The 26,483-nt window shown below is 33.6% G+C and overlaps 1 protein-coding gene across 4 annotated transcripts; it reads right to left on the reverse strand.

Annotated features, from left to right (window-relative positions):
• Window positions 1-518: 518 nt before the first annotated feature.
• On the reverse strand, window positions 519-26,483 carry LOC132730750 (uncharacterized). Of its 4 annotated transcripts, none has more exons than XM_060716736.1 (6): window positions 26,376-26,483; window positions 10,928-11,110; window positions 8,211-8,322; window positions 6,697-6,771; window positions 4,991-5,050; window positions 519-4,365 (listed from the first exon to the last, which is right to left on the reverse strand). In XM_060716736.1, exons 1-6 carry the CDS (start codon window positions 26,448-26,450, stop codon window positions 4,166-4,168), a joined length of 705 nt encoding a protein of 234 aa, XP_060572719.1. In that variant the 5' UTR covers window positions 26,451-26,483; the 3' UTR covers window positions 519-4,165. The 4 variants fall into 4 exon arrangements, with proteins under 4 accessions (XP_060572719.1, XP_060572720.1, XP_060572718.1 ...); XM_060716737.1 differs by lacking the exon at window positions 26,376-26,483 and adding an exon at window positions 26,157-26,240; XM_060716735.1 differs by lacking the exon at window positions 26,376-26,483 and adding an exon at window positions 24,992-25,646.

Below are 26,483 nucleotides of genomic sequence, written 5' to 3' on the forward strand. Positions count from 1 at the left end.
TGCATATTTTCACCATGTGATTAGATGCACGTGTTCGTGCAAGAAGTTTGTTATTCGTGAATTCCAAATGACCCTTCACAAATATTCACATCGAGATGATTGTGTCGCGCCCAAGTTCATACCTAGTGTAAAGACGACCATGTCCTAAGAAAGTAATTCATGGATGATTTGGCAGACCTACAGGGACGGTGGCGACGCGATAACACGTCCGCCTATCATTCTAGAGTTCGATTCATGAATGAGAGAATATTAGTTTTCCAATTGCAATGTACCCTACACTCAATATACGGTAATTTCATGTTTTGGCAGGGAATGCTTTAATTATAAACCAACACTATCTTGCAGCAAGCAATGCTATTCCATATAACACTAGACAGGACGTCATTTAAATTAGACTGAACGGTTTCGTCTCCTGGCACATCAAAATTTCTATATCCATCACATGTATTAATATATATCGTGTATTTCAAGACACATGTATATACCAAAAAAACCCAAAAAACAACAAACAACAAAACTAGAATCAGAACCTTTATTGTCTAGATATATGCAAGTAAGATTTTAAACAATTCACACCTGCACTTTTAATATTTTCATTTCACTGATACACTAAAAATTCAACAGCCTTTAGGGGCACACATAACCAACAGTCACACTAACATCATTAAATTTCCCACATTGAAAATATATGTATATAGATCACGAAGGAATATGGACATAAATCAAAGACAAGAGGGCTATGATGGCCCTGAAATCGCTAACCTGTATATAGGCCCCTGGGCCAAGGCCAATTTGAAACCAGGTGCTTTTATTTGAACAAACTTGGTAAACATTCATTAGAAGATGTTCATGATAAATATCTAAGCTCTAGCTCTTAAGGGTTTTTTTCAAGAAGATTTTTTAAGTTTTTACTATATACATATAGGGAAAAACAATGACATCCCCTGGGAGGGGCCAATTTTGACACCAGGGCTTTTAGTTGAACAAACTTGGTAGACAACCCCTAGATGCGTTTAAATGCGTTTAAAACTATGTAAGGAGCTATTATAAAATTATTAATTAGTGTGTCATTGTATATGACGTGTTGTTCACCGGCATATGACATATCAGCCGAGGTCAATATGACTTTCTGCCGGTGAATATTACATCATATTCATAGCACACTAGTCAAAAATTGTTTTATTATATGAATAGGTTACAAAAATTAAAACAAATCACAAAAAATACAACCTTATACATGTACAACTTTTGCCCGTTTCGTCGAAGCACTGGAGTAAAGTGTGCAACAACTAGACAAAAGTAATTCAAGTTTATACTTATCATTGCAGTGCAACTTTGAAGTATAATAGTACAGTAATGATATTTAAAGGCCGGGGAATGTGAACTCTGATATCCGTACGGATGGCCATTAAGCATATTAGGTACAAGAGGCGGGGTTTTATTATCATGACCTGAGGTCAGCATGCTTGTAAATATAAACATGTGGTCTGCAATAGTATAGGAGAGTTCAGCATTCAGGAGAGATAAAGAGGTTTTTTATTTATTGGGGGGTAATGATTTTGCAATTTGATGAAAAGGTAATAGCAGTGCTGTCAGGATGTATATTGCAAATACATATTTTTACAATGAAGAGTATAATTTATGAAATCGGTGATAGTCAGTATATACAAACAGTAAATACTAATTGTTTAGAAATGCCTTGTATATAGAAAAAATGTTTGGTATATATCTTAGGTAATTAATTAGTTGGGAGAGTCCTTCTGTATCTAGGGTGAGGAAGATGGCAATATATTAATTTTAATCAAATTATGGCATTGTCAAAATTCAAGGTATTATACCTTAGATGTGTTTCAATTGTAATTTAGACTGTGTACATGAACAGAGTCGAATTATATATTAAATAATAATGCATTTATTTCACTTTTTCTTTAGATTACATACTTTACCTATTACACTAGATAGACTATTTCAATTTTGTGTTAGAACTGACCAATACCAATGTAATTTCAAGTTAATAAATTCATGATTGTAGGGATGGAATAAAACACAATCAATAAATAAAAATTCAAGTTAGTATTTCTCTGGTAGTATTTATTGCCCTAGTATTTATTTCCCCGCCATCTGTCAAACTCTACTGTGAGAACGTTTATACCTAGAGAGATGTAGTTGGCTGAGAGAAAGGTCATAACCTCTGTACAACTGTCAATCAAATGCACAGGGAAATTTGAATTTTTAACTGTTTTCAAAAAAAGATTTTTTTTAAAGTAGTACTTCTAAGTATCACAGAGATCTGTAACTTTAAAGGAATGTTGCTTACATGATAAAGAAGTGATGTGCCAATTTATAGCAAATAATATGAGGTAATTCTCTCTAAATTGTGAAATTTCATTTTTCTATCTCTCTCATTATGCTAGCAGACAGCATACAGATTTAAACAGTGGCCATTTTTCTGCTTGTCTGCCTTTTATACTTGTTCCCAGGCCTTTAATTCAAGAAATAACCCATTAAGAACAAAATGCAACAATCATTTTTTTCATAAGCATGCATAATAGTCTACGATATAAGTTCATTGAGTCTCAATCTATTTTTAGACTGGAAAAATCCAATTCATCCTACACCCAGTGAATATGATTCTATAAAAAGTTCTGTTGACTACTGTTTGGACCAATGAGATTGCAGCTATATTTAGATCAAATAACAAATTTAATCAATAAAATGAATTTCATTAAAAAATGGATCAGCTAACATTGAAAAACATATTTTACAACAACAACTCAGTAAATTACAAAGGATATTAATCGATAAAATATAATCATTTACCATTACAGTCTAAGTTTAATAAGTAACAAAGAAATCATACATTGCATAATACATGGATAATGGAAGTTAATAGCATCTTGGTATACGCTGTTTCAAGCTTAAGATAGAATTAACTTGGTCATGAGCACATACTTTTTCGATGTTGATATGCAAATTGGACAAGCTAAACTTAAACTTTGCTATTGAAAGAGCTCTTTCAGAAATGAGGAAACTCTAAATAATCTATAATATCATCAATATGAAAAGTGTTTGTCTAGTGATCATTCTTAAGAAACAAATAATAACATTCAGGTAACAAATTAAATGAGCAAAATGATTGTTTCTAATCAAAATGTTTTTATGTAAAAAAGTAGTACCCTACACCACTCACTTTAAACACTAATTTTATTATTTCGCTATGTAAAAACCTTATTCAAAATATCCCTAACATTTACCACATTGAGGAGCTGTTTTGTTTGTTTAGGGTTTTATGGTAAAGGTCATTTGGAGACTCTCCAGCATTATTGGTGAAGGAAGACCTCAGGTGCCCTTTCGTGCATTACTTCAGTTACGAACAGGGCCCCAAGTAGAACTTTTACCAAGAAGTTTTTATTTTATTTAACTTTGAAAATATCTAGTATCATATTTGGTGTTAAATTGGGCATTATTTAGCTACACTATTAAGAAGTAATTTCACAATTAAAATCAAACACTTTTTCTTTCCATAAAGCATTTAAGAGAAACATTATGTCGAGGCCTAATGTCAATCAGTATGAAAATCATGCTACTCAATTGATACACCCACCAGCAACTTTGACTTTTTGAAAAATTAGTCTGAAGAAAAACTTGAACTCAACCTATAGTTAATGAATTATCAACTGTATACAAAGAAGTATCTAATTAATTGTAATCCCAGCCAGGATCTTCATATAAACTTTCTATACATCAAGTTTGATTACAATATCTTACTCCTTTATCTAAGTTATTGTCAAAAAAAAAACATTTTTCTATTTTAAGTAACAGTGACCATGACTTTTACCCCAGGGGGTCCAAATGCAATACTAACCAGGGTCTTCACATAATCTTGCTATACACCAAGTTTCATAACAATTTCTCATTCCTAACTCCAATTTTTCTCTGGGAACCATTTTTCTTTTTTTGTAACAATGACCTTGACCCGAGGGGGTCCAAATGCCAACCGGGGTTTCTACATAAGGTAGCCAATATATAAGTTTGATTACAATAACTCATTCCAAACTTTAGTTATCTTTCGGAAACCATGAAATGGATTGACCGACAAGTTGACTCCTATATACCACCCCTAAACTTTGTTTGGGTATATAAAAAAAAGCATGTTTCATCCCAATTACTGTAACAAATTTTTCCTTGCTTTTAACATATTATAAACGGCAAATTTTATTTTTTTCCAGCTTATGTTTAAAAGGCATCTATGCTTTCTCTGTGCGTTAATGCAGTCAAGCTTTCCTGGTACTTTTGATATTCTTAAATGTTTTTCAAAGAAAGACTTCAATGCTTCTTTCTCTTCATTGCTCCAAGTGTGTTTATCTGAAATTATATAAAAACAAACCTCTGGTACATTTGATAACCTTTATGAATTAGTGATGTACTTGTTTGACTACAAAGTGTTAAAAAAACTTGATGAAGTGTCTGGCACAAAATGAAACTTAATATACTTTCTCACAAAAATTCGAACATTAAAACTAACAATTTTTTATTTGATTTAATAAACAAACAACAAGGAATTTAATTCTTTAAAAAAAAGTGGAGATGCTACTGGCATATCTTTGCAAGACGAAATACGCAATATCAGAAACATTAATAATCATGCTCTATAAATATGTTTAGTACCATTGAAAGTATAATTTGTTATCTTATGTTTTAAGTAATTGCATAAACCAATGGTGGAGTTTGACACACACTGTTTCCATCACATACTACATGTAAAAATTAAACAAGAGGGCCATGATGGCCCTATTTCGCTCACCTTACACATACCTTAAATCATATCCCATGGTATCCCATGGTATGTGACTACATGTTTATGCTGTATACCAAATATCAAGAGGCTGTGATCATTTTTGCTGAGAAAATTGTTACGAAAAATTCCTACCATTGACCATTATTATGAATTTAACCAAGTCAGTAAACATGAAGTGGATGAGCAACAGACCTGAAATCGAATCCCATGGTTCCTCCATCCTGATTTTTGACTGTGCATTCTCAGTAGAATCTGAAATGCATAAAGTTTGGTATATAATTGAGCAATATTAATGTTGAGATATTTTCTCAGGGTAGTTGAAAAGAATTCAATTTTATAAAGACCTTCCACATTTAAAATGATGCCAATTTACACATTATACATGTACCTCTACAAATCTTCACAGTAATTTGAAGAAGAACTAGAAATGTGTCCATAGGACACGGGCGCCCCCACCACGCCACTGTTCTGTCAATCTTTTTACTAAGTCAAGGGAATATTGGATAAATCCAAAAGCGAAACCCCAGGTGCAAATCTAAATATGTTGAGCAACCTGCCCATAAGGTTTAATGACTCTATGATCCTTTGTGAGTAACTTGCCACAAAAGTTGAAAATTGAAAAAAATTTCTAAGTCAAGGGCAATTACTCAAAAATACAAAACAAATCCAGACGAAAATACCTGGTGCACAACAACACATGCTGATCAACATTCCTGTAAAGTTTCATGACTCTAGGTCAAATACTTTTTGAGTTACATGCGACACAAGTTGAAAATTGCAAAATTTAACTAAGTCAAGGGCAATAACTCTGAAAATACTAAAAATATCCAGACGAAAATACCCAGGTGCACAACTACACATGCTGATCAACAGTTCTGTAAAGTTTCATGACTCTAGGCCAAATACTTTTTGAGTTATGTGCGACACAAAAGTGAATGGACTGACAGAAGGACGGACAAGGGTTAAATCTAAATGGCTGCTACTAAAGGCCCAAAAACCTGACATAGTTAATACAGGATTCAATCTTTTTTTTTCTTCCTTGAGTAATACAATCAATGTTAAGATACATTTTAACATATTTTTCACTTCCAAGAACTATGTGTCATGAACATTTTAAACAAACGAGCCATGATTTGATGCATGCAAATTTGATGAGCCTAGGGACACAGATGTCCCTACCAACAACTCTGTCAGAAAACAAGAGCCCTTACATCTATTTTTGTTCAGTCAAGGACCATAACTTTGGCATCACAGTTCTGATATTAAAACCAAAGTGGTTAACTTCACTTACCAATGAATTTTTCCTTCAAATTTAGTCAAGTCACATAGTTAAGGAGCAACAAATACTACAAGAATTATAAATCGAACATTTATTTTCCATGCATTTTTACCAAAGTCAATCCTCATAACTCAGGCTTTACAGTTCTGATAATAAAATTCAAGTTTGGTGATTCTAGCCTAAATTATAAGTTTTAGAGAAACAATATTACTGTATAGAATATCTCTATTTTTGCTAAGTAACATACTAAATACATGTTACTCTAAATATACAAAATAGATGTTGAAATTAAACTAAGGGGCTCAACTTGACTAACCAATAACCATTTTCCGAAAGTTTTCTGACCTAAGCCCAAGTAGTTAAGGAGAAATGCAAACCACAAATTAAAGTGTCAAGTCAAGGGCCATAACTCTGCCTATATAAGTCTGATACACAGATACATAATTTCGTTTACCATTCAATAAAATTCTGCAACTCTGGGGTCAATAGCTAACACTGACCTTGATTATTTTGGTGGACAGCCAAATGCCAGGTCATAATTTTGCCGGAATCAAACATAATAATTTTAACTATTTAGATAACTAAACCATGGTGCAATGAATGAAAATATTAACCATACCATCTTGCCTGTGTCTCTTCTGTGTCCTTGCAACATTTCCAGTATCCTTGTTTTCCTTTTTGCCTTCTTTGATATCTGTAAAAGAAGACTACTATGAGGTTTCTGTATCACTCTTCTGAGACCCCCCCCCCCCCCCCAAAAAAAGCAAGAAATATTCTGACAAGGTTTCATGAAGAAACGATTAAAAATTTAACTTCAACAGCAATCAAAGATTTTCCTCATTCTTCTTACCACCTAATCCAGATTAACACTGTTTGAGATCACATAGAAACAAGCTTTTTGACAAAAGCCTATGATTTTTGCTTCACTAGCATACACACTATGCAAATCACTAAATTGCTATGCAATGCAATGAAACAAGGTTTTCAACAGGGACAATCTCATTAAAGATGGCAAAGTTATGGCAAGGACAACATTGTGGACATTGTGACCTTTAACCTGTCTAAAAGACCTATACATTTGAGCTACAGATCTGATTTTTGTATTCAACACATTTTGTCATTGTGAAAGCACATGCCAAATAATATTGAAATTGTTCCAAGGATGGAAAAGTTATGGCAAGGACAGGAATTGTGAAAGCCACATGCCCAATGAGGTTCCCTATCTAATAACACAAGTTTCTCCCATGGAAAACCTGGTTAAAAACAATAAAGTTTGGTACACATGCATACACGCTATGCAAGTCACTTCACTTCCATGTAGGAAACAAAGCTTGCTACCTTGGCATACACACTAGCAAGTCAATACATATGCACACACACACACACACACACACTATGTAAGTAACTACAATAGATCATAGGTTTCACAAATTGTCAGGATTATGTTAACATTAGACCCAATTTACATCATCAAGGAATTACACAACAGTCTCAAACCTTTGACCTCGGAACTATGGCCTTGACCTTGGGCTGGCATGTCTGAACAGTTGGTTCTGCATGTTGTGCATTGAGGTGAACAATCACCTAAAATTTTATTAATAGAATACTCAAGGTAATTTGGAGTGGATGTGATATTTAAGGCTCAAACCTTTGACCTTCAACTGTGACCTTTGGCCAGCGTGCTTGCAAGGTAAGTTCTGCACATTGCCTTAATGAGGTGATCATTTCAACCATATTTCAATAAATTTTCAAGGCTGGTGGGAGTTACAAAGCAATCACAAAATACTAGGTTCAAACCTTTGACTTTTAACTTAGGCCTTGGGCCTGCATGCCAAAATGTTGGTTTCTGTACACTGTCTTAATGTGCTTATAACTGAACCCAAATTTCAATTAAAAGTCCTTCAAGGCATTTGGGTATTACCAAAAACAAAACTGGTCTTGAGGGTATAGTTTTTACCCTACATGAGTGAATATTATAAGAGGCATAGTGTTTTGTTTGTTTTATTATTTCATTGTCTTAGTAGCATCATGAAGGCATTAATCAACTTATTCCTGGAAAGCTCAGTACTGAGCAACTATTCTGTTTTTGCTATTGAGCTTACTTCAGCCATCTAGCAGATTTAAAATAATTACCTGAATAATCTTCACAAGAATCATTGTCATCTTCACTGTTACTTGAGTCAGACTCCACAGCCTCTACAACAATATCAAGAAGATGTATGCAAATAGCTGGTATCACAAGGCACTGCACCATGAAAATAATATAACTTGCTGTAACATGTGACCGCGTGGGTGGCAATTTTGCCCAGGTTGTCCCTAAGCTATTACAAACAAGTGAAATTTGATCAGAATTTACTATATAATTATCATATGGACAAGTGCAAAAACTCTTTGCTACAAGAAACTCAAAATTTTATTTTGCCACCTGTCAGTCAGACTCAAAAATTGTTGTTTTTTTTTAATAGTACCACTATTTTATCTCTAGCTGCCCTCTAACTCCACCACTTAAAGGGACTCCACTGAGGTTTTTTGACATGATGGGACTGAAAATAGTTTTTCCCCATAAATGTACCATTTGATGTAGGTTTAGACCACTAATCTTTGTGCAAAATTTCAGGTCATTGGCGCACTTAGTTTTTCCAGAATACTTATTCAAATTGTAAAAAATGACCCAAAATGAAAAGCGTTAAAACTCTTTTCACTCAAATCGGACTAAGGAAAGCATAAAAATACGATTTTCAATTTATTTCAAAGTATATTTCTTAACTATCTTTGTATATATTTCTCTTTAAAGTGCCCCAGCTCATTTAAGTAAGAAATTCAAATGTTATGTTTTTAGGCTTTTAAACTTCAGTGGAGTCCCTTTAAGTCAGAAACAAAGCTGAATTTCAGTTTTGCCAGTGCCAACTCCATTTATTATACAAACATGTGGTCTACATTATTCACTTCAAAATGATAATTTAATGTAGGGAAAATGCAGAGACCCTAAGATCAGTTAGTTATACATAATTTTGATAATCTTAACTTTATATTTTATTACCTTAAATGATTCTTGGTGTGTAATTAAAATGTATTTTGAAACACTTTTAAAAATAATTTGCATTTTCAAACCATTTACATTCTAAAAGACAAAAAAATTTTTTATAAAATGTTTCAAAATTTCTTTGCCCTCGTTTAACAATCATCTACCACACAAGAGTAGTCAGTTATTTTTGCTTGACTATCATGACAGACGGACAGAAATTTGAGCAGGTCCCCCCCCTCAGGGCGATACAAATCGAATTTAAAAAACATTGCAATTATTTTTAAATAACATGCATTGTATTCTTAGAAGCATATAAATTACATCTAAATGACAAGGTGAACGCAATTATGACTCTCATTTACGTTGTATTAGGGTATAAATTGTGACCTTTTTGCACCATAAAGTTTGTAATTTTAATGGATGTTTTTCAAAGTCTGCGCTTGGAAGTCTTACTTAGTATCACTGCACTTCTAATAAAAGAAAACATGCCTTGTAATATGCCTTCTTGTGCTTCTTTACTTTAATAATAATACAATGTATAAAACTTAGGAAATTGTCAGCCATTTTGAAATCCAAGATGGCTGTCGCAATATTTTGTTTTTTTGTTTTTGCATTTATTCTTCTCATCAACACTTTAGCAGACTAAAATTAACAAAGCCTGAAATTAAAATGCCAAAAAAAAAGTATATATCTCGCCCACGAGAGAATTAAAGTAAAATTAAAAAGTCAATGGCAGCCATTTTGAAATTGATTTTTAAAGGTCAAGGACTAAAAACACAGCCGTGGTAGAGCAAAAACCTGCTTGTACTAAAAAATGCCGTTAGGATGAACATTTTCCCAAAATCAAACCAGTCTAAAAGAAGATTTGTAAGTTTTTGCTATACTCGTATAAGGAAAATCAATGCCAAGTGAAATAAGATAATTTTCAGACCACAAGATGAAAATATATCTTATATTTATAGAAATTTTTTGTTTGTTTATTTTCTGTTTATTATATGCATTTTTCTTTATTGACACTACAATTTTTTAAGTTTGTACTATATGCATATAGAGAAAATCAATGACCCCCTGGGGCGGGGCCAATTTTGATCCCAGGGCTTTTATTTGAACAAACTTGGTAGACACCCATTAGAAGATGTTTCATGCTAAATATCTTAGCTCTAGCTCTTTTGGTTCTTTAAAAGAAGATTTTTTAAGTTTTTATTCTATGTATATATGGAAAATCAATGACCCCCTGGGGCGGGGCCAATTTTGACCCCAGGGCTTTTATTTGAACAAACTTGGTAGACATCCATTAGAAGATGTTTCATGCTAAATATCTTAGCTCTATTGCTCTCTTTTGGTTCTTTAAAAGAAGATTTTTTAAGTTTTTACTATATGCATATAGGGAAAATCAATGACCCCCTGCGGCGGGGCCAATTTTGACCAATGGCTTTAATTTGAACAAACTTGGTAGACACTCACCAGAAGATGTTTCATGCCAAAAATCTAAGCTCTAGCTCTTTGGGTTTTTTAGAAGAAGATATTTTAAGTTTTTTTCTTTTAGTTGCCATGGCAACCACAGTTCTGCATGGAATTAAATTCTTTGAAAAATTTTCAAAGGTGACCACCAAAGGAACATTCCTGTGAAGTTTGGATGAAATTGGCTTAGTGGTTTATGAGGAGATGTCATTTAAAGTAAAAGCTTACGGACGACGGCTGGACGCCGGACGAAAAGCGATCACAAAAGCTCACCCTGTCAAGGAATGTACAACTGTTCTTAAAACTTTTGCTTATATCTTAAATTCAAAGTTCCATAATTTCGATATCATAAAAATGTACACACCTTCTCTTTGCCTTCTATTTCCAGTGCATCTATGTATACCTCCTGTCTGTTAATGAGCTTGAGGTTATGCTCATTGTTTGTTGCCAGACCTCCCTCATCGCCAGCTGCCATGCCTTCCTCATCACCAGTGGCCATGCCTCTCTCATTACCAGCTGCCATGCCTCTCTCATCTATCTCTGATGCCTGAAAGTAAAATTGGCAATAAGTGAGCTATCACTGAATGTGATAAATACCCCGAAACACAGCAAGGAATGTACAACTGTTTTTGAAACTTTTGTTTATATCTGATTAAGTTCCATAACTGCCTTAAAATAACAAGAGCACCACTAGGCGGAGCATTATATGCCCAAAATCTTTCCTTTTTTTTTCTTTTTTAGGAAGAATGAAGCATTTGTGTAAGACATTACATAAATAAAGTTTAACCTTCTTTTCAAAAAGCAATCCTCCTTTAAAGTTTGTCCTTGTGACTCTAAAATCAAGAGGGGTGTTCTGCCTAATATGGGCAATCATCCTATGAAGTTTGAATATTATGGACCAAATAGACCTTATGTCATACTCCGGAAATTGTTTTCAGTTTTAAAGTAATAGTGACCTTGACTTTTGACGTTGTGACCCCAAAATCAATAGGGGAGTACTATCCAATATGGACAATCATCCTATGAAGTTTGAACACTGTGGGCCAAATGGAACTTAAGTTATATTCTGGAAACTGTTTACAGTTTTAAGGTAATAGTGACCTTGATTTTTGACCTTGTGACCCCAAAATTTATAGGGTTCGTATGGATAGACAGACAGAAGTTCACCTGGCTGTTTGGGCTGTGAAAGCTAGACAAGATATTTGTATTTTTTGCTCTTGCTGCCATTTTGTGCAACGGTGCAAAAACATGCCAGCTACAAGCCAAATGAGGACAAATAGATGGGGGAGACATGTACTAAAATATGCCATGGAGGTACATGGTCAATTGATACATGTATGATGTAGTCTGTGTTAAAGGAATAGGAATGGATGGATTGATGTCTGTCTAATATAAATATTCATCATTAAAAAAGAGGTACCATGACAGTTTTTTTGTTGACATCAACCATTTAAGTGAGAAATTCGTGTTTTAAGACACTATTTTTTTCTTGAGAAATAAGTTCATGGTCGCCGCCATTTTGGCGTTCTGTCATTCTCGCGAGACACAGACGAGACCGAGATTTTGTGACGTGTTATACCACTTCCGGTAAAGGTGTACACGCTGGTACAACTGAAATATATCTTGACGAAGAACTTAATTTTTTCTTATTGCGTACATTATTTATTATTTATGAAAACATCATATGGAACTGACTTGCTTTAATTAATTAATTGAAGACGCCGCGGCATTAACTTTTGTCCGATTTTCAAGCTTGCTGATGATCCCACCACATGAATTTAAGCAATGACTGCTTAGTTTTCAAAGATAAACCATCAATTTAATTTGGGTACTTTGAGAAACTTCTTCAAATTGACGATATATCCTTTTATTTGGTACTTAATTTTCGCTAGACAAGCTGTCTGAATAGGGTACATCGCGGGTCATGTATCTTTTTCTCAGCGGTAAATATCAACTAAATCCAATATGCAGATATTTCCTAAGGACGCGATTTTCCGACATTGATGCTAAAAATAAAATGGCGCAGGAAAATCGGCAGCTAGACTAATATCGTATGAAAACAAAAATGTCCGTTCGGTTAATTAGGCACCCAGGCAAAACTGGTACCAACAGCAACAGGTTGCCCAATCCTTGCCCATTGGGCATAATTCCCCTATTATTACGCATATTCTCGGGTTTATCCAGTTCCCTATAGCTTTTTTCCACGTTATCTACTTACCACACAGATACACATTTCTACTACCGTAAATTTAATCCAATAAAACAAAAAACATAAATCTATTTAATATTCAAAATGATTATTGGTAACTGAAAAAATGTGTTGCTATTGTATGAAATGCTGTAATTTACAGTATAACTTGACTCCTTTAAATTTAAGGTCATTCAGTTCACTGATGAAGCGTAAAAAAAAATGTCTATTTCGTCATTAGAATATTTGGCAAGGGTGATTAACCAATCAGGGCAACATTGTGCATGATCAAAAGGTCTGTTGGCACAGAGGCATACAAGGAGCAATAAAAACCGTTAGTACACAGTGTGACAGGAACATTTGGTGCAAATTAGGAACAATTAAAATGGATAATGCACAGTATTAGTCATAAGTAGTAAGAACCAGCAATTGTGTGAATAAATTATGCAAATGAGATTTTTGAGCAGCCAATAAAAATGTTTTGCATGCAGTTATTATTAGGCTACGATTACGATGTAAATAAATACCACGAAGCATCATACGTTGACAGACATGTAAACAATTTACTTTTCAAAAGAGTTGCTTATATTTTTGAAATGTGTACATCACTACTAACATATGTTCACACCTTTTAATTTGAAAGTCAGAATCAAACTGCAAAAAATTAATTACATGTACTATTAAGAACACGTTTTAGTAGGATTTTAATAATAATGATAATTATCGCCGTTCAATAATTAACAGCCAATTATTCGTTGGTGCGTTTGTTTATTTAATTGCATTATTTGATTGTGAAATTTTGTTAAATAATAACATGTGTATTTATTAACTCTGTGAAATATTGTTTAATTACATTAAGATGAGACTTTTATGAACATAGCATTGTTTGGAGTAACGGGCATCACTGGCCTGAAGTGGTGCGACCGGTAGACGTTGATTTTTTATTTGTTTCTTTATTTTTTTTATTTTATTTTTATTTTTGATATTTTGAATTTTGAACAATAAAAAATCGCCTCTACACCTCCTGTGAAAATTAGATTGTCTGGTCAATACTTTATTATGTAAATATTTCGCTAAGATTCAACTAGATTTATCATAAATCTAAAGATGTGGGGAAATGACATCACGCGCACCTGTTTTTATACGGCCAATACACAAACATGGCCGCGCCTACTGATTTGTAGAAATCGGCGATTAAGCAATTTAAATTTCGTTATCATTCGTTTAATATTATTATTTGGCGGCAAAAAATTTGCAGATTTATTATTTTTAGTATTCGTTTTCTGAAATCGAGTTTTTATTCTAACCTTGTTTTTCCCTTTAACTATAATATATATACAATGTAGTGACTTGCATAGTGTGTACTGTGTAGTGACTTGCAAAGTGTGTACTGCATAATGACTTGCATAGTATGTACTGTGTAGTGACTTGCATAGTGTGTATTGCAGGGCTTGAGCTAGGTCAAAATTTTAGGGAGAAGTGACTTCTCCCTCTAGGTGACTTAGGGAGAAGTGAGGAGACTTCAAGGGCAATAACTCTAAAAATACTAAATATATCCACACAAAAATACCTGGTGCACAACTACACATGCTGATCAACATTTCCTGTAAAGTTTCATGACTCTATATCAAATACTTTTTGAGTTACGTGTGACACAAGTTGAAAATTACAAAAATTTTACTAAGTCAAGGGCAATAACCCTAAAATACCGAATAAATCCATACGAAAATACCCAGGTGCACAAGTTTCATGATTCTAGGTCAAATACTTTTTGAGTTACATGCGACACAAACGGACAGACAGAAGGATGGACATGGGTAAATCTAAATGCCTCCCCCCCCAAAAAAAAAAAAACAATAAGAAACACCTTTTAAATAAGATAATTCTACTTTAAATCTACTTTCCATAAATGTATACCGTCTGTCTGTCTGTCCGTCCGTCACAAAAGTTGTCCGGACTACTCCTCATAAACTACTGGTGCAATTTCATCCAAACTTTACAGGAATGATCAGTACCAAGCCTAGTTGTGCATATTGTCAGCATTTTCCAGTTCAATGATTTTTGTCAGAGTTATGGCCCTTTAATAATTTTTAATTTTAAAGTTTGTCCGGCCTACTTCTCTTATACCACTCATGCAATTTCAATGAAACTTTACAATATTGATCTGTAGCTCAAGTCCTTGCGCATATTGCACGGGTTTTCCGGTTGAATGATTTTTGGCCGAGTTATGGCCCTTTGATAAAAAGGTGTTTTTTTTCTGTGTGTTGCCAGATATGCAAAAGCTTGTCCGGACTACTCCTTATAAACTACTGGTGCAATTCTATCCAAACTACAGGAATGATCAGTACCAAGTCTAGTTGTGCACTGTCTGTCTGTCTGTCCGTCTGTCACAAAATTTGTCCCAACATGAAATTGGCCATCATGAGGCGACACATGTGATTACTGATCGCTCTTGTCCCTAATAAGAGAAGTCGCTTTTTTCCATTTTTCTTGTCTCACTTGAACTTCAAATCTGTTTTCAAATGTCAGTGACAAAAAGAACAGAAAAAACAAACTTTAGTTTGAGGTATATGTAATAGAGGTGCGCGGTTTGACCGGTATTCTGGTAGACAATGGTCTCAGACATCTGTGGTACCAGTGATTTTTTTTTCAATTTTCAAAACAACCTGTGGCTTTCTGAAGGGGAAAATATAGCGCGATAAATCAGAAAAGGGGAAAATCAAATTCTAACCACTGAGAATGGTTTAGCCACACATGTTTAAAAATATTCAATTTCAATTCAATTTAACATCCATGATACATGCAGGGGCTATCTGTAGTTCACTAGTTCTGTCTTAAGCTGATATAAGTCAGCTGCTGTTAAGTCATGGCTCTAGTGAAAAATGTGCAAAGGGCATTTTAGGGGAAAAATAATAGCATTTTTAGGGGAAATATACCTATTTAGGGCTAGGGGAAACAGCCTTTATTCGGCTGTAAAATGCAGGAAAAAAAATCACTGGGTACGTACCGCGTTACAGACTTGGAAAACCAGTACTTTTAGCTCAGATTTAAAGCAATTACAGATCCGTAAAATGTACTAAATTAAAAAAACTTTTTTTGTTGTATATGTCAATGTTTCTTTGAGTTAACCTTTTTGCAAACAACTTTCGCTAACTGTTATCATTCTTGGATAGTTCTTAGCGAAAATTGAATGCTTTATCGATTACCGCATGTAAGCCAGAATTGTCGACTTGCATGATCTCAGTTGAAGAAGCAAGAATTGTCAACTTACATTTACTTGTCGAAAACTTATCGTAAAGATAGATAATTCATGAGGGCATTCCTTGCATAACATTAGGGTGTTACTATTTAAGTACTTTTATAAATAGTGACCAAACAGGCTAGGGTCTTACTTACGTCACGCACTTACTGCATGCGCATGGCAATTAACTAATTATAGAACTGCGTAGAAACTGGATTAAAAGTAATGTTCGTTCAACTAATGAATATCAATTAAGCAGTAACATGGTCAGCTGTTTTCTATGTGAAAATTTTAATTTGCTTTTGGGGTACATGTTTGTTTTGGTTTCTGACACAGTTTAATTAAATACTAAAAATAGCCCTTGCAATAAAAAATTTACAATAGCAGCTGGGACTCTGTTATAAAATTAACCGACAAATAAATATTTGTTTGATGTCATCGGCTAACGTGCATTTGACCTATTATTTTATAAATCAATAAGCAACAAAAACATTAATTTTTATTTTTCCATTTTAACTATGCAATTTATATAACAGTTGTTAAATGTTGAAAGAGACCAATATGTAATAATAAACTAGAAATGTGTCCATAAGACACGGGTGCCCCCACCGCGCCACAGTTCTGTCAATCTTTTTACTAAGTCAAGGAAAATAACTCTACAAATACTGGATAAATCCACAAGCGAAACCCCAGGTGCAAATCTAAAATATGCTGAGCAACCTGCCCATATAGTTTAATGACTATGTCAAATACTTTTTGAGAAACTTGCGACACAAGTTGAAAATTGCAAAAAATTTCTAAGTGAAGGGCAATAACTCTTAAAATACTAAATAAATCCAGACGAAAATACCTGGTGCACAACTGCACATGCAGATCAATATTCCTGTAAAGTAACATGACTCTAGGTCAAATACTTTTTGAGTTACATGCGACACATGTTGAAAATTGCCAAATTTTACTAAGTCAAGGGCAATAACTCTGAAAATACTAAAAATATCCAGACGAAAATACCCAGGTGCACAACTACACATGCTGATCAACATTCCTGTAAAGTTTCATGACTCTAGGTCAAATACTTTTTGAGTTACCTGCGACACAAGTTGAAAATTGCAAAATTTTACTAAGTCAAGGGCAATAACTCTGAAAATACTAAAAATATCCAGACCAAAATAACCAGGTGCACAACTACACATGCTGATCAACATTCCTGTAAAGTTTCATGACTCTAGGTCAAATACTTTTTGAGTTACATGCAACACAAAAGTGAACCGACGGACGGAAGGACGGACAGAAGGAAGGACGGACGGACAAGGGTAAATCTAAATGCCCGCCACTAACCTGGGGGCACAAAAAACAACAAGAACTGATCCATGACCCAATTAATTTATGATTGTCAACATGCGAAAGTACCTGATTGAAAAAAGTTAAATGATGCTTTGATTAATCTGTATTTTATAGATCTGCTTCAATTTAATATTTGAAATTCTATACCAGCCTACCTTGATACTATTAACCTATAGCGTACAATGTATATATCTCTCAATTTTGCCAAATATAAGAAGCCACTTTTTTCCAGTTTTCTAGGCTAACTTGAACTTAAAACTCTGTTTTCAAATGTCAATGACAAAAATAACAGGAAAAAAACACTATCTGTTAGTTTGTAGTATTTGTAGTCTAATACAAGCGTGGGATAAAACCATGACCCCAAATTTTAAAAAACACAATTAAAAGTTTTTCATTGTATCTACTGTTTAAATGGATATATAAAAATCCCCGATTTTCTGTTCTCAATTATCCAAAACAAAAATTGGTTTCCCTCAATGACCCGCCCAGAAAAAAATTAAAATACTTCAAAAAGAATATCCTAAACTTGATTAACTAGATATACATGTACCTCTTCCATCTATCAGCATGATCAGCATCAATTTTCAAATACCAACAGAATTCAAATGCAAGCATTAAACTGAGACAGAAGATTCTAATGGAATAATTGCCCATGTCAGCATGTTGTAATTTTAGTGTTTCACACCTAAACATTATTTATAAATGTACAACTGTTATCATTTTTTTCTTGACTTCAAGTAGCAAAAAAAAATCATTAAAGTACATATAAATTATAATACATGGCTTTAAAGTGTAAAGATCTATTTATGCATATTTTTCATGTCTCTCTGGATAAAAGAAATGCCCAATGAATATTTTGCATCTTATGTAAAATTCCCAGTAAAACCGAAGCATTTTTTTCCCAATATGTCCGGTGCCAACACAATTCTCAAAGCAGGAAAAAAAAAAAACTAACTGTTATGCAAAAATAATACTTATGTCTTACGTTTTACAACATATAGGCGTCCAAATTTATTTTGACAAGTCAAAAAATAGCACAAACTTATTGTTGGATAAGTTCAACTACTTGTTGATATAACACTTTTTAACAGATGGTCGGCACATTTGCTATGCCAATAATGGTCAAATTATCAAAATTGAAAATAAATCAAATTAGTGTTTCAGGGCCTGCAAAATCAATTGTCCGTATTGTCAAGGTTGTCCCTCAGCCTGGACAAGCATTAACTATATAGATGTAAATATCATACAGACAAGTTAAAAATGCTCCACATAAAAACAGGGAAGTAATTCAAAATCAGATTTTGCCGGCCCTGGTATTTGTTATACAGTAAACGGGTGCTGGAAAGTTATTTTGTTCTTGTTGATCAAAGGGTGATTATTTTTTGATAAATTGACCAATATTGGCATTGCAAATTTGCCAAACGCCTAAAGTGGTCTCGAGTACGAGTTTTTACATAAAGGTAATTAACCTTTTACCCTATTTGTAAGCATATTGCGAACAAGAGCTGTCACAGGAGACAGCCAAGCTCGACTAATAAAATACTGGACGCAGTAAGGAGGACAAAACTATGAAAGAGAAATCAATTATGTTTAATTATGTATTAAGTTATAGTAAAAAAATAACATTTGTTAAAATAAATTCCAAGATCAAGGGAAATAATTCTAGAAATAGTCACGCTAGAGTTATGAACCTTGTCACACAACATGTATGTAATGATAAGAAGTATATATTTGAAGTTTGAAGTAGATACCTTAAAAAGTAACAAAGTTATAATATTTCTTAAAGAAAATCCTAAGTTCAAAGAGAAATAATCTGTAAAAATTACTTCAAGAGTTATGAACATTCTCACATAAAATATAATTGATTATAAGGAATAAGTATTTGAATGTTGAGGTAGATACCTGTAAAACTAAAAAAGTTATAGTAAAAAATAACATTTTTCTAGTAAAAAAATCTAAGTTGATGAGGAGATAATTCTTGCAATATTGGTGCTAGAGTTATGAACCTTGTCACATAAGATGTGGATGATGATAAAGTACATTTATTTGAAGTATGAAGTTGATCCCTTTAGAAATAAATAAGTTACAGTAAAAAATAATATTTTTTTAAAGAAAATTCTAAGTTCAAGGGTAGATAAATCTGAAAATATTGGTGCTAAAGTTATGAACCTTGTCACATAAGAAGGGGATGATGATGAGGTACATATATTTGAAGTATGAGGTTGATCCCTTAAGAAATAAAGAAGTAACAGTAAAAAATAGTATTTTTTAAGGAAAATTCTAAGTTCAAGGGGAGATAAATCTAAAATATTGGTGCTAGAGTTATGAACCTTGACACATAAAATGTGGTTGATGATAAGGAACATATATTTGAAGTTTGAAGTTGATACCTTAAGAAATGACAAAGTAATAGTGAAAAATATTTTAATGCACCAAAACTTAAATCTGAAATCTGGACGCGGACGCCGACGCCGGGGCAAGTAGGACAGCTTTCCATATACTTCGTGTAGTCGAGCTAAAAATGGCCGTTATATTGCTAAAAATGGCCGTTTCCATTAAAAAGCCTCCTGTAACAAGTTCAAACTGCTATGAAACTATGAAAAATGCTTCAATACTAATGAAACCTGGCACAAATGTTGACTACACCATAGCCTCTGTAACAGCATGCTCAATGGTAAATTTCCTGTTACCATGGCAACGGGGGAGACGTCTCAAAATTGCCAAAAATCACTATTTCTCATTGTTTTTTTTTCATCAAAACTAATTTCAAAGTGCTGCAACTTCTCAATGAATTGAGATAGAGTAAAAGGCTTTTCAGCGTCGGTAACTAGTTACCCTAAAGATCGACCTGAGGCCATTATTAGATTGTCACATGTCCACAATTTTCTTTGCGAATGTAATATTTGGATGATGGAAGGCGCTGAAAAAGTGGTCACTTTTTTAACAACATTTCTCAAACGAACAAGAGCTGTCGGTAGGACAGCAACGCTCGACTATTCTTAGTGCTTCATGGTTCATACCAAATTCTCAAATCAAAATTCAAGGACTTTTCAAGGACTTTTCAAGGTAAAATTGTCATTTTCAAGGCATTTTTTTTCCCGATTGATCTTATTTAAAATTATACTTTTACAACCATATTTGTGATATACATTTTTATTGCAATTGATCTTATTTAAAATTATACTTTTACAACCATCTGTGATATAAAACATGTAAATAAAACATGTGTATTTCAATTTAAGGTTCAAATGACTAGAATTGCAAAACAGTGACTATATTTAGAAAATCAGCACAGTCAGTAGAATATATGAACACCAAAACTGTAACATATAGGTGATTGAGTAAATTCACACAACTCTATCTAGTTTTTCCTTTCTTTTTTGGATTTCTCTTCCAATTTCCTCAACTTCCAGTTTCTTTTCTTTGAAGCCCTTTCTTAGAATGTTTGATTCAGTCACAAATCAATGATTACTAGAAGTTGGTGTGGGTGGTATTGTCATGTCATGCACAGTTTCCGTTGTGGATTGGGATGGCACTATGTTATTATTTGAATCAGATCTACTGCAATTTTCAGTTTTGACATTTATAGTTCCTTCCTGTCTGACAAATGCAAGGCCACACTTCGTCAATGACGACTTGATGTCTAGATTTTTTTAGGTGCTTTGCACCCCTCGCATGCGAATTTAATGCACTCTCTCCCATTTGCGACAAATCGATGGTTTTCATACACATGGTACATTGTGCTTTTCGTGGTTCTTGTATAACTTGTTTTACCCAACTGTATTGTTGAAGCCATTTGAGCTGAAACGTACATTTCTTAGTGTATTTTCCAATTTTTTACTTCGCAATGGAAGCTGGCATTTTGTACACAATTTGCGATGACGTCATACACAAGTGCTTGTTAAAATCCGTGCCAAAACCGTAACGCTGGCTAAACACTACTAAAACAGATTCCAATGGGCGCACTCGATCGGGCTGCCTTCGTTCACATGTCCGATTTGTAGCGGAAAAATTTGCCTGACCTTTTACAGCGACAGGTTTTATACCCTTTTGGATTTTTCAAGGCATTTTACCGAAATTCAAGGGGGTTTACTGAAATTCAAGGACAATTTTAGTGTTTTTTCAAGGCAACCCTGAATTCAAGGACTTTTCAAGGTTGAAACCAAATTCAAGGACTTTTCAAGGCCAGTGCGAACCATGTGCTTGATAGTAAAAAAAAATGCTTGATACAATTATCTCCTCCTGTGTACAGGTTGGGGTAATGATGGTGAACAAGTGTGCAAAGTTTCAAAGCCATATGTCAATGGACTTTGAAAATATTTGAACTATTACAAAAACTTTAACGTAAATTCTAAGTCGAAAAAGGGGCATAATTCTGTCAAAATGCTTGATACAGTTACCTCCTCCTGTCTACAGGTTGGGGTAATGATGGTGAACAAGTGTGCAAAGTTTTAAAGCCATATGTCAATGGACTTTGAAAATATTTGAACTATTACAAAAACTTTAACGTAAGTGGTTACGCCGACGCAGACGCTAGGGTGACTACAATAGCTCTACTTATTCTTATCGAATAGTCGAGCTAAAAACAGTGTTTGGGGCCTAAATAGGGCATTTTTTCACTGTTTGAGGCCTCAAAAGGGGGGGGGGGGGGAAAGCCGTCGAAACACGCTTATATATGGGAAAAGGTTAAATGTTTGTTCTATCTTCTTCTGATTGCTGTAACTGGAATGTTTAACAATACTTTACTGTATTGGAATGGCTGCAATATGACTACCTTGAGAATTTCTGGGTAGAAAATTTATATCCCCACTGTAAAGATGTGTCGCGAAGAATTATGGTAGTTTCCTAAAACTACCTGTTCGGCGAAATATATTTATGAAAAGGTGCGAAAGTGGTTTCGTTGACCTTAGGTTATAAAGTAATTAAAGACAATTTAGACATGGTTTATATATATAATCAGAGCAACAGATAAGCTTTAAAAGTGAATTGGGTATTACTCCATCATTTCCTTTAGAATTGGGTAAATATTGGCTCCATTTAATTGGGTATTCCAAAACTCGATACCCTATGATTTCAAGATTAATTGGGTATTCAATTATGAAAATATTAATTTTATGGTTTCAATATCAATAAAATTTGAACTGTTTTAAAAAGAAAATAGGATTAACTATTTTCTAGAACTTTTCACAATTGTTTTATTTCTTATATAAAATGCTCATGTTATATTTCATAATATTTGTAACAAGTTCGTTTTCTGACTGATTTTTGATTATTTACGAATGTTTTGTTTCAAATCATTTTCCCTTTTGTACGACGCCATATTTCTTTCAAAGCGTCTATTAATACAGGTGGGACCTACTCATTGACGGTCTCCGCAAAATCAACGGTCTCTGCTGGTCTGGAAAGACTGTCGACCTGAGTAGACACGAAGGTGTCACGCTTTATTGATATGACTTAGTTGGTCTTTGGAGACCGGGGACCGTCGAAGACCGGAGACCGTTGATTAGCTGGCATTGATTCGGGAATATTCGGATAGCATGCATATCGATATAATTTGTCCAAAACTACGAGCGTACGACAGATTAATTTTGCAGTGATGACAGGGATCACGTTTCTAGGCGACTTGGGCGACAAAGTCGCCTTGTCTCTCTCCATTTCGCCCGGATCGCCCAGAAAAGTGAAAACAAAGTCGCCCTAATATTCAATAAACGCTTGCAATAAATTTTGAAGTGTCAAGCAGCTCGGTAATTATTTACGCTCCTCCTATTTCAAAGCGATTTGTTAAACGCATTTTCATTGGTCGGTAAAATTGGAAACGCAGCGAGACAATTTAGCGAGTGTTGGAATTGAATGGTTGACATCTTCGGGTATTGTCAAATGCCGGCTGATTATCAATAAACAACAAATAAACAGATTAGCGGCGATTCATGTCAATTAGGATAAATTGGGGGCATACTTATTGCATTAATTAGTCGGTAAGTTTAGTGATCTTATTCACACATTATCTACAAAAGCGTGTCGCCAAAAGTGTTTGTCACATGTACATGTTTCGATGTTTACAATTGTCTCAGCAATTTGGAAAGTTGGAAACTTTTTTTGAACGTTTATAAGTAAACATACATATATTATAAAACACTGATGTCATTTGCTGGTTAATGGGGAAAAGACCGGTGCAAATAGTATCACCGATAGATCTAATGCATTATGCAGAAAAAGTCTGTCGAAGAAAAAAAATATCAACTGTAGATCTACACACGTTACGTTTTCTTTAAAAAAAACAAACAAAAAAAACAAACATCCACATAAACTAAGTTTATATGAACTTTGACTCCGCACTCCCTATGAATATTTCTGGGGAAAATGATGAAATACATGATGTATAGAGCCTGGGGGCCTACTAGTGATTTACTAAAATAATTTTTTTTTTATTTCAGCACAACATCTCATGGCTGCAGCATTAAAATCAAAACAAGCTACAAAAAAACTATGATAATGATGATATAGAAGAAAAAAAAACTGCCACATTTGTAATATTGCTGTTTATTGTCATGAGTTACTTAATAAACTGTTATGTACTCCACATAATGTTAATCAATCTTAAAAATTAGTATGAAATGGAACATCAACACTTCAAAAAAATGCAGTTCGTATTAAGGGTGTAACGGTTTACCGGTATACCGATATATTGCAATATGAAAAAATAAATTTCGAACCGCGGTACGATTTTTGGAAAACCGGTATTTTATAAAAATCATCCATCTTTACATCAAAACATATACACGACAATACGTATTGCAATACATCGCAATACGCTTCAGCAAAATGGCAATATATTGCAATACGGTTTTTGCTGTATTGTTACACCCCTAGTTCGTATGCACTTCTCCTTGTCCCTAAAAACTTCTCCCTATTTTCACTGGAGGGAGAAGTCACTTCTCCCTAAATTTTAGGTCTAGCGTGATCCCTGGATGAAAATAACAATACGCACAAATTTTTAAGACAATTGCGTATTTTATTTTTTTTAATGCGTTTTGATACGCATTCTTAAAATATCAATTGCATAATTTATAAAATTAATTGCGTAAATACGCACCTTATCTGTTGCTCTGTATTATGTGTTTTTATTAGGGCTGCAGCGATACACCAGATGTTCAATACATTTCTGATTACTAATTTATCTTTGGTATATAATTCTTTTTGTCTGCTCTAAAAGTGAGTGGCCTTCAACCTAGTGGTGCTTTGCTTTTCTGTTGTAATATAACTGTTATATAAACTTATTTGCCTTAATAATTGTGTTAATGAGAATAAAAAGCTCTTGTCTATTTGGAAAATAATATTAATCAGGCAAATAATCATTAATCTCAGTAACATGACTATCACAGATACCCTCTGCTGACTAGGAATTTAACAAAGTATGTAAATTGTTAAGTAAATAATAATAAACAAAGTTACACAAGGTTGTCAGAACTGATATTCAGATATTCTGTTTATAATTCCCATAATATGTAAAATGAATAATCAATCCTAATGTCAGTGTTGCACACAATACTTCTTAGTTAATAATACAGAAAAATTGAAATTCGTGAAATTATCACTTTTTTCACACTTTACTAAAGAAATAATAATCAATTCCAATGTCAAATATACCTACTTACTGTAGTACTAATCAAACTTTTTTCGGGAAGGCCAGGACAAGGATTAAAAAGCTTACCAAACAAGTCCACATCGTGTTTTCGTTTCATATGTTGCATTAAATTAAACGTACTGCCGGACTTCCGTAAAGCATATTTTGCAAGTAGCTTTATCCGTGTCCTGGCCTTCCCAAAACTTAAAGTGTTCCCAAACAGTTGATTTTAATTTTTTAGGTGGATTTTTTAATTTTATTTTATCAACATTGATGTTGGTAGCCATTTTGACTTGTTTGCTGAAAATAAAACATTACACGCCCACTGATTGGACAACCGAGTTTTAACTGGCCAATCGTATGTAACATGATAAAGTGTGAAGGGAAAGACTAAAACTTTCACTTTTTTTATGTTTATTTTTGGGTGGGGAATCGAATCAAAAATGTTACAGTTGGTATCGGAAATCGAATCGGCGCTCATAAAACCGGTTTTCGATGCATCGAAAGGTATCGTTGCACCTCTAGTTTTTATCATCAATATTTTGTTTAAATCAAAGTTTTATATCTGTAGAGTGGTGAATATTATAAAGACTAAAAACAGATTGTTGTTGTTTATAACATAGAAATCATGATGCATTCTCTTTAATAATATGCATGTGTCAATTGTTTATATTGAGAATAAAAAACTGATAAAGTATTTGTACCGTTTGTTTGTTTATAATATTTTATAACGTAGATCTCTACGTGGATTTTTTTTAAAGTTTTTTCTTGTGTATAAATTATATATAAAATACATTGTTAATTCTTTCTCTAAAAGGTTTTTTTTATATAGATCTATAGCGATTTTATTCCGATTTAACATTTGTTTCTTCTTTTTTTCAGCTTTAAATATTTGTGACTTGTGTATATACATGTAGATCTAGTTTGACAAAGATAATAAAAAATAATGTTTCCTTATTTCACAGACCGAACTTAATGTGTGAAATGTAATTATCTTATTTAACTTAGAAAGACAATGTGTTATTATCGAATCGGTAGTTCGACAGGTACGTATATTAACGGGGTCCCTACTAACGTACCTGGTTCGACGAAACCACTCTCACCCTTCGCGAAAATACATGACAGTAGTCTTGGGCAGTATTGTTTTCGGTACCATCCATATCAAAAGGTTATATTACTATCAAAAAATTACTTACGAATGTTGTTTTCTGACTGTCCTGTCCATTTATCTCCAACTAAGTTATAAGAAAAACAAATAATTTACGGTTCGGCTTCGTACAAACTAAAAAACCATTCGCATCTGACACGTTCGCTTACCGGACAGGAAGTTTTGTAACAGCCAATACGTAATTGAAATAAAAAAATAATAACACATTATCTTTCTAAGAAATTAAAATCGAAAAAATAACCAAAACCTTATTTATTCCTTCAGGGAAACGTGCTTCCATGTCATCCATTTTGTCAAGGTTGAATTTGGAATCAATGCGCATGCGCGTAAATAGCACATCAAACTGTGTGAACGA

This window comes from Ruditapes philippinarum, unplaced genomic scaffold (assembly GCF_026571515.1).
Source record: "Ruditapes philippinarum isolate M1 unplaced genomic scaffold, ASM2657151v2 ctg4131_1_1_1_1, whole genome shotgun sequence".
Lineage (NCBI taxonomy): Eukaryota > Metazoa > Mollusca > Bivalvia > Venerida > Veneridae > Ruditapes > Ruditapes philippinarum.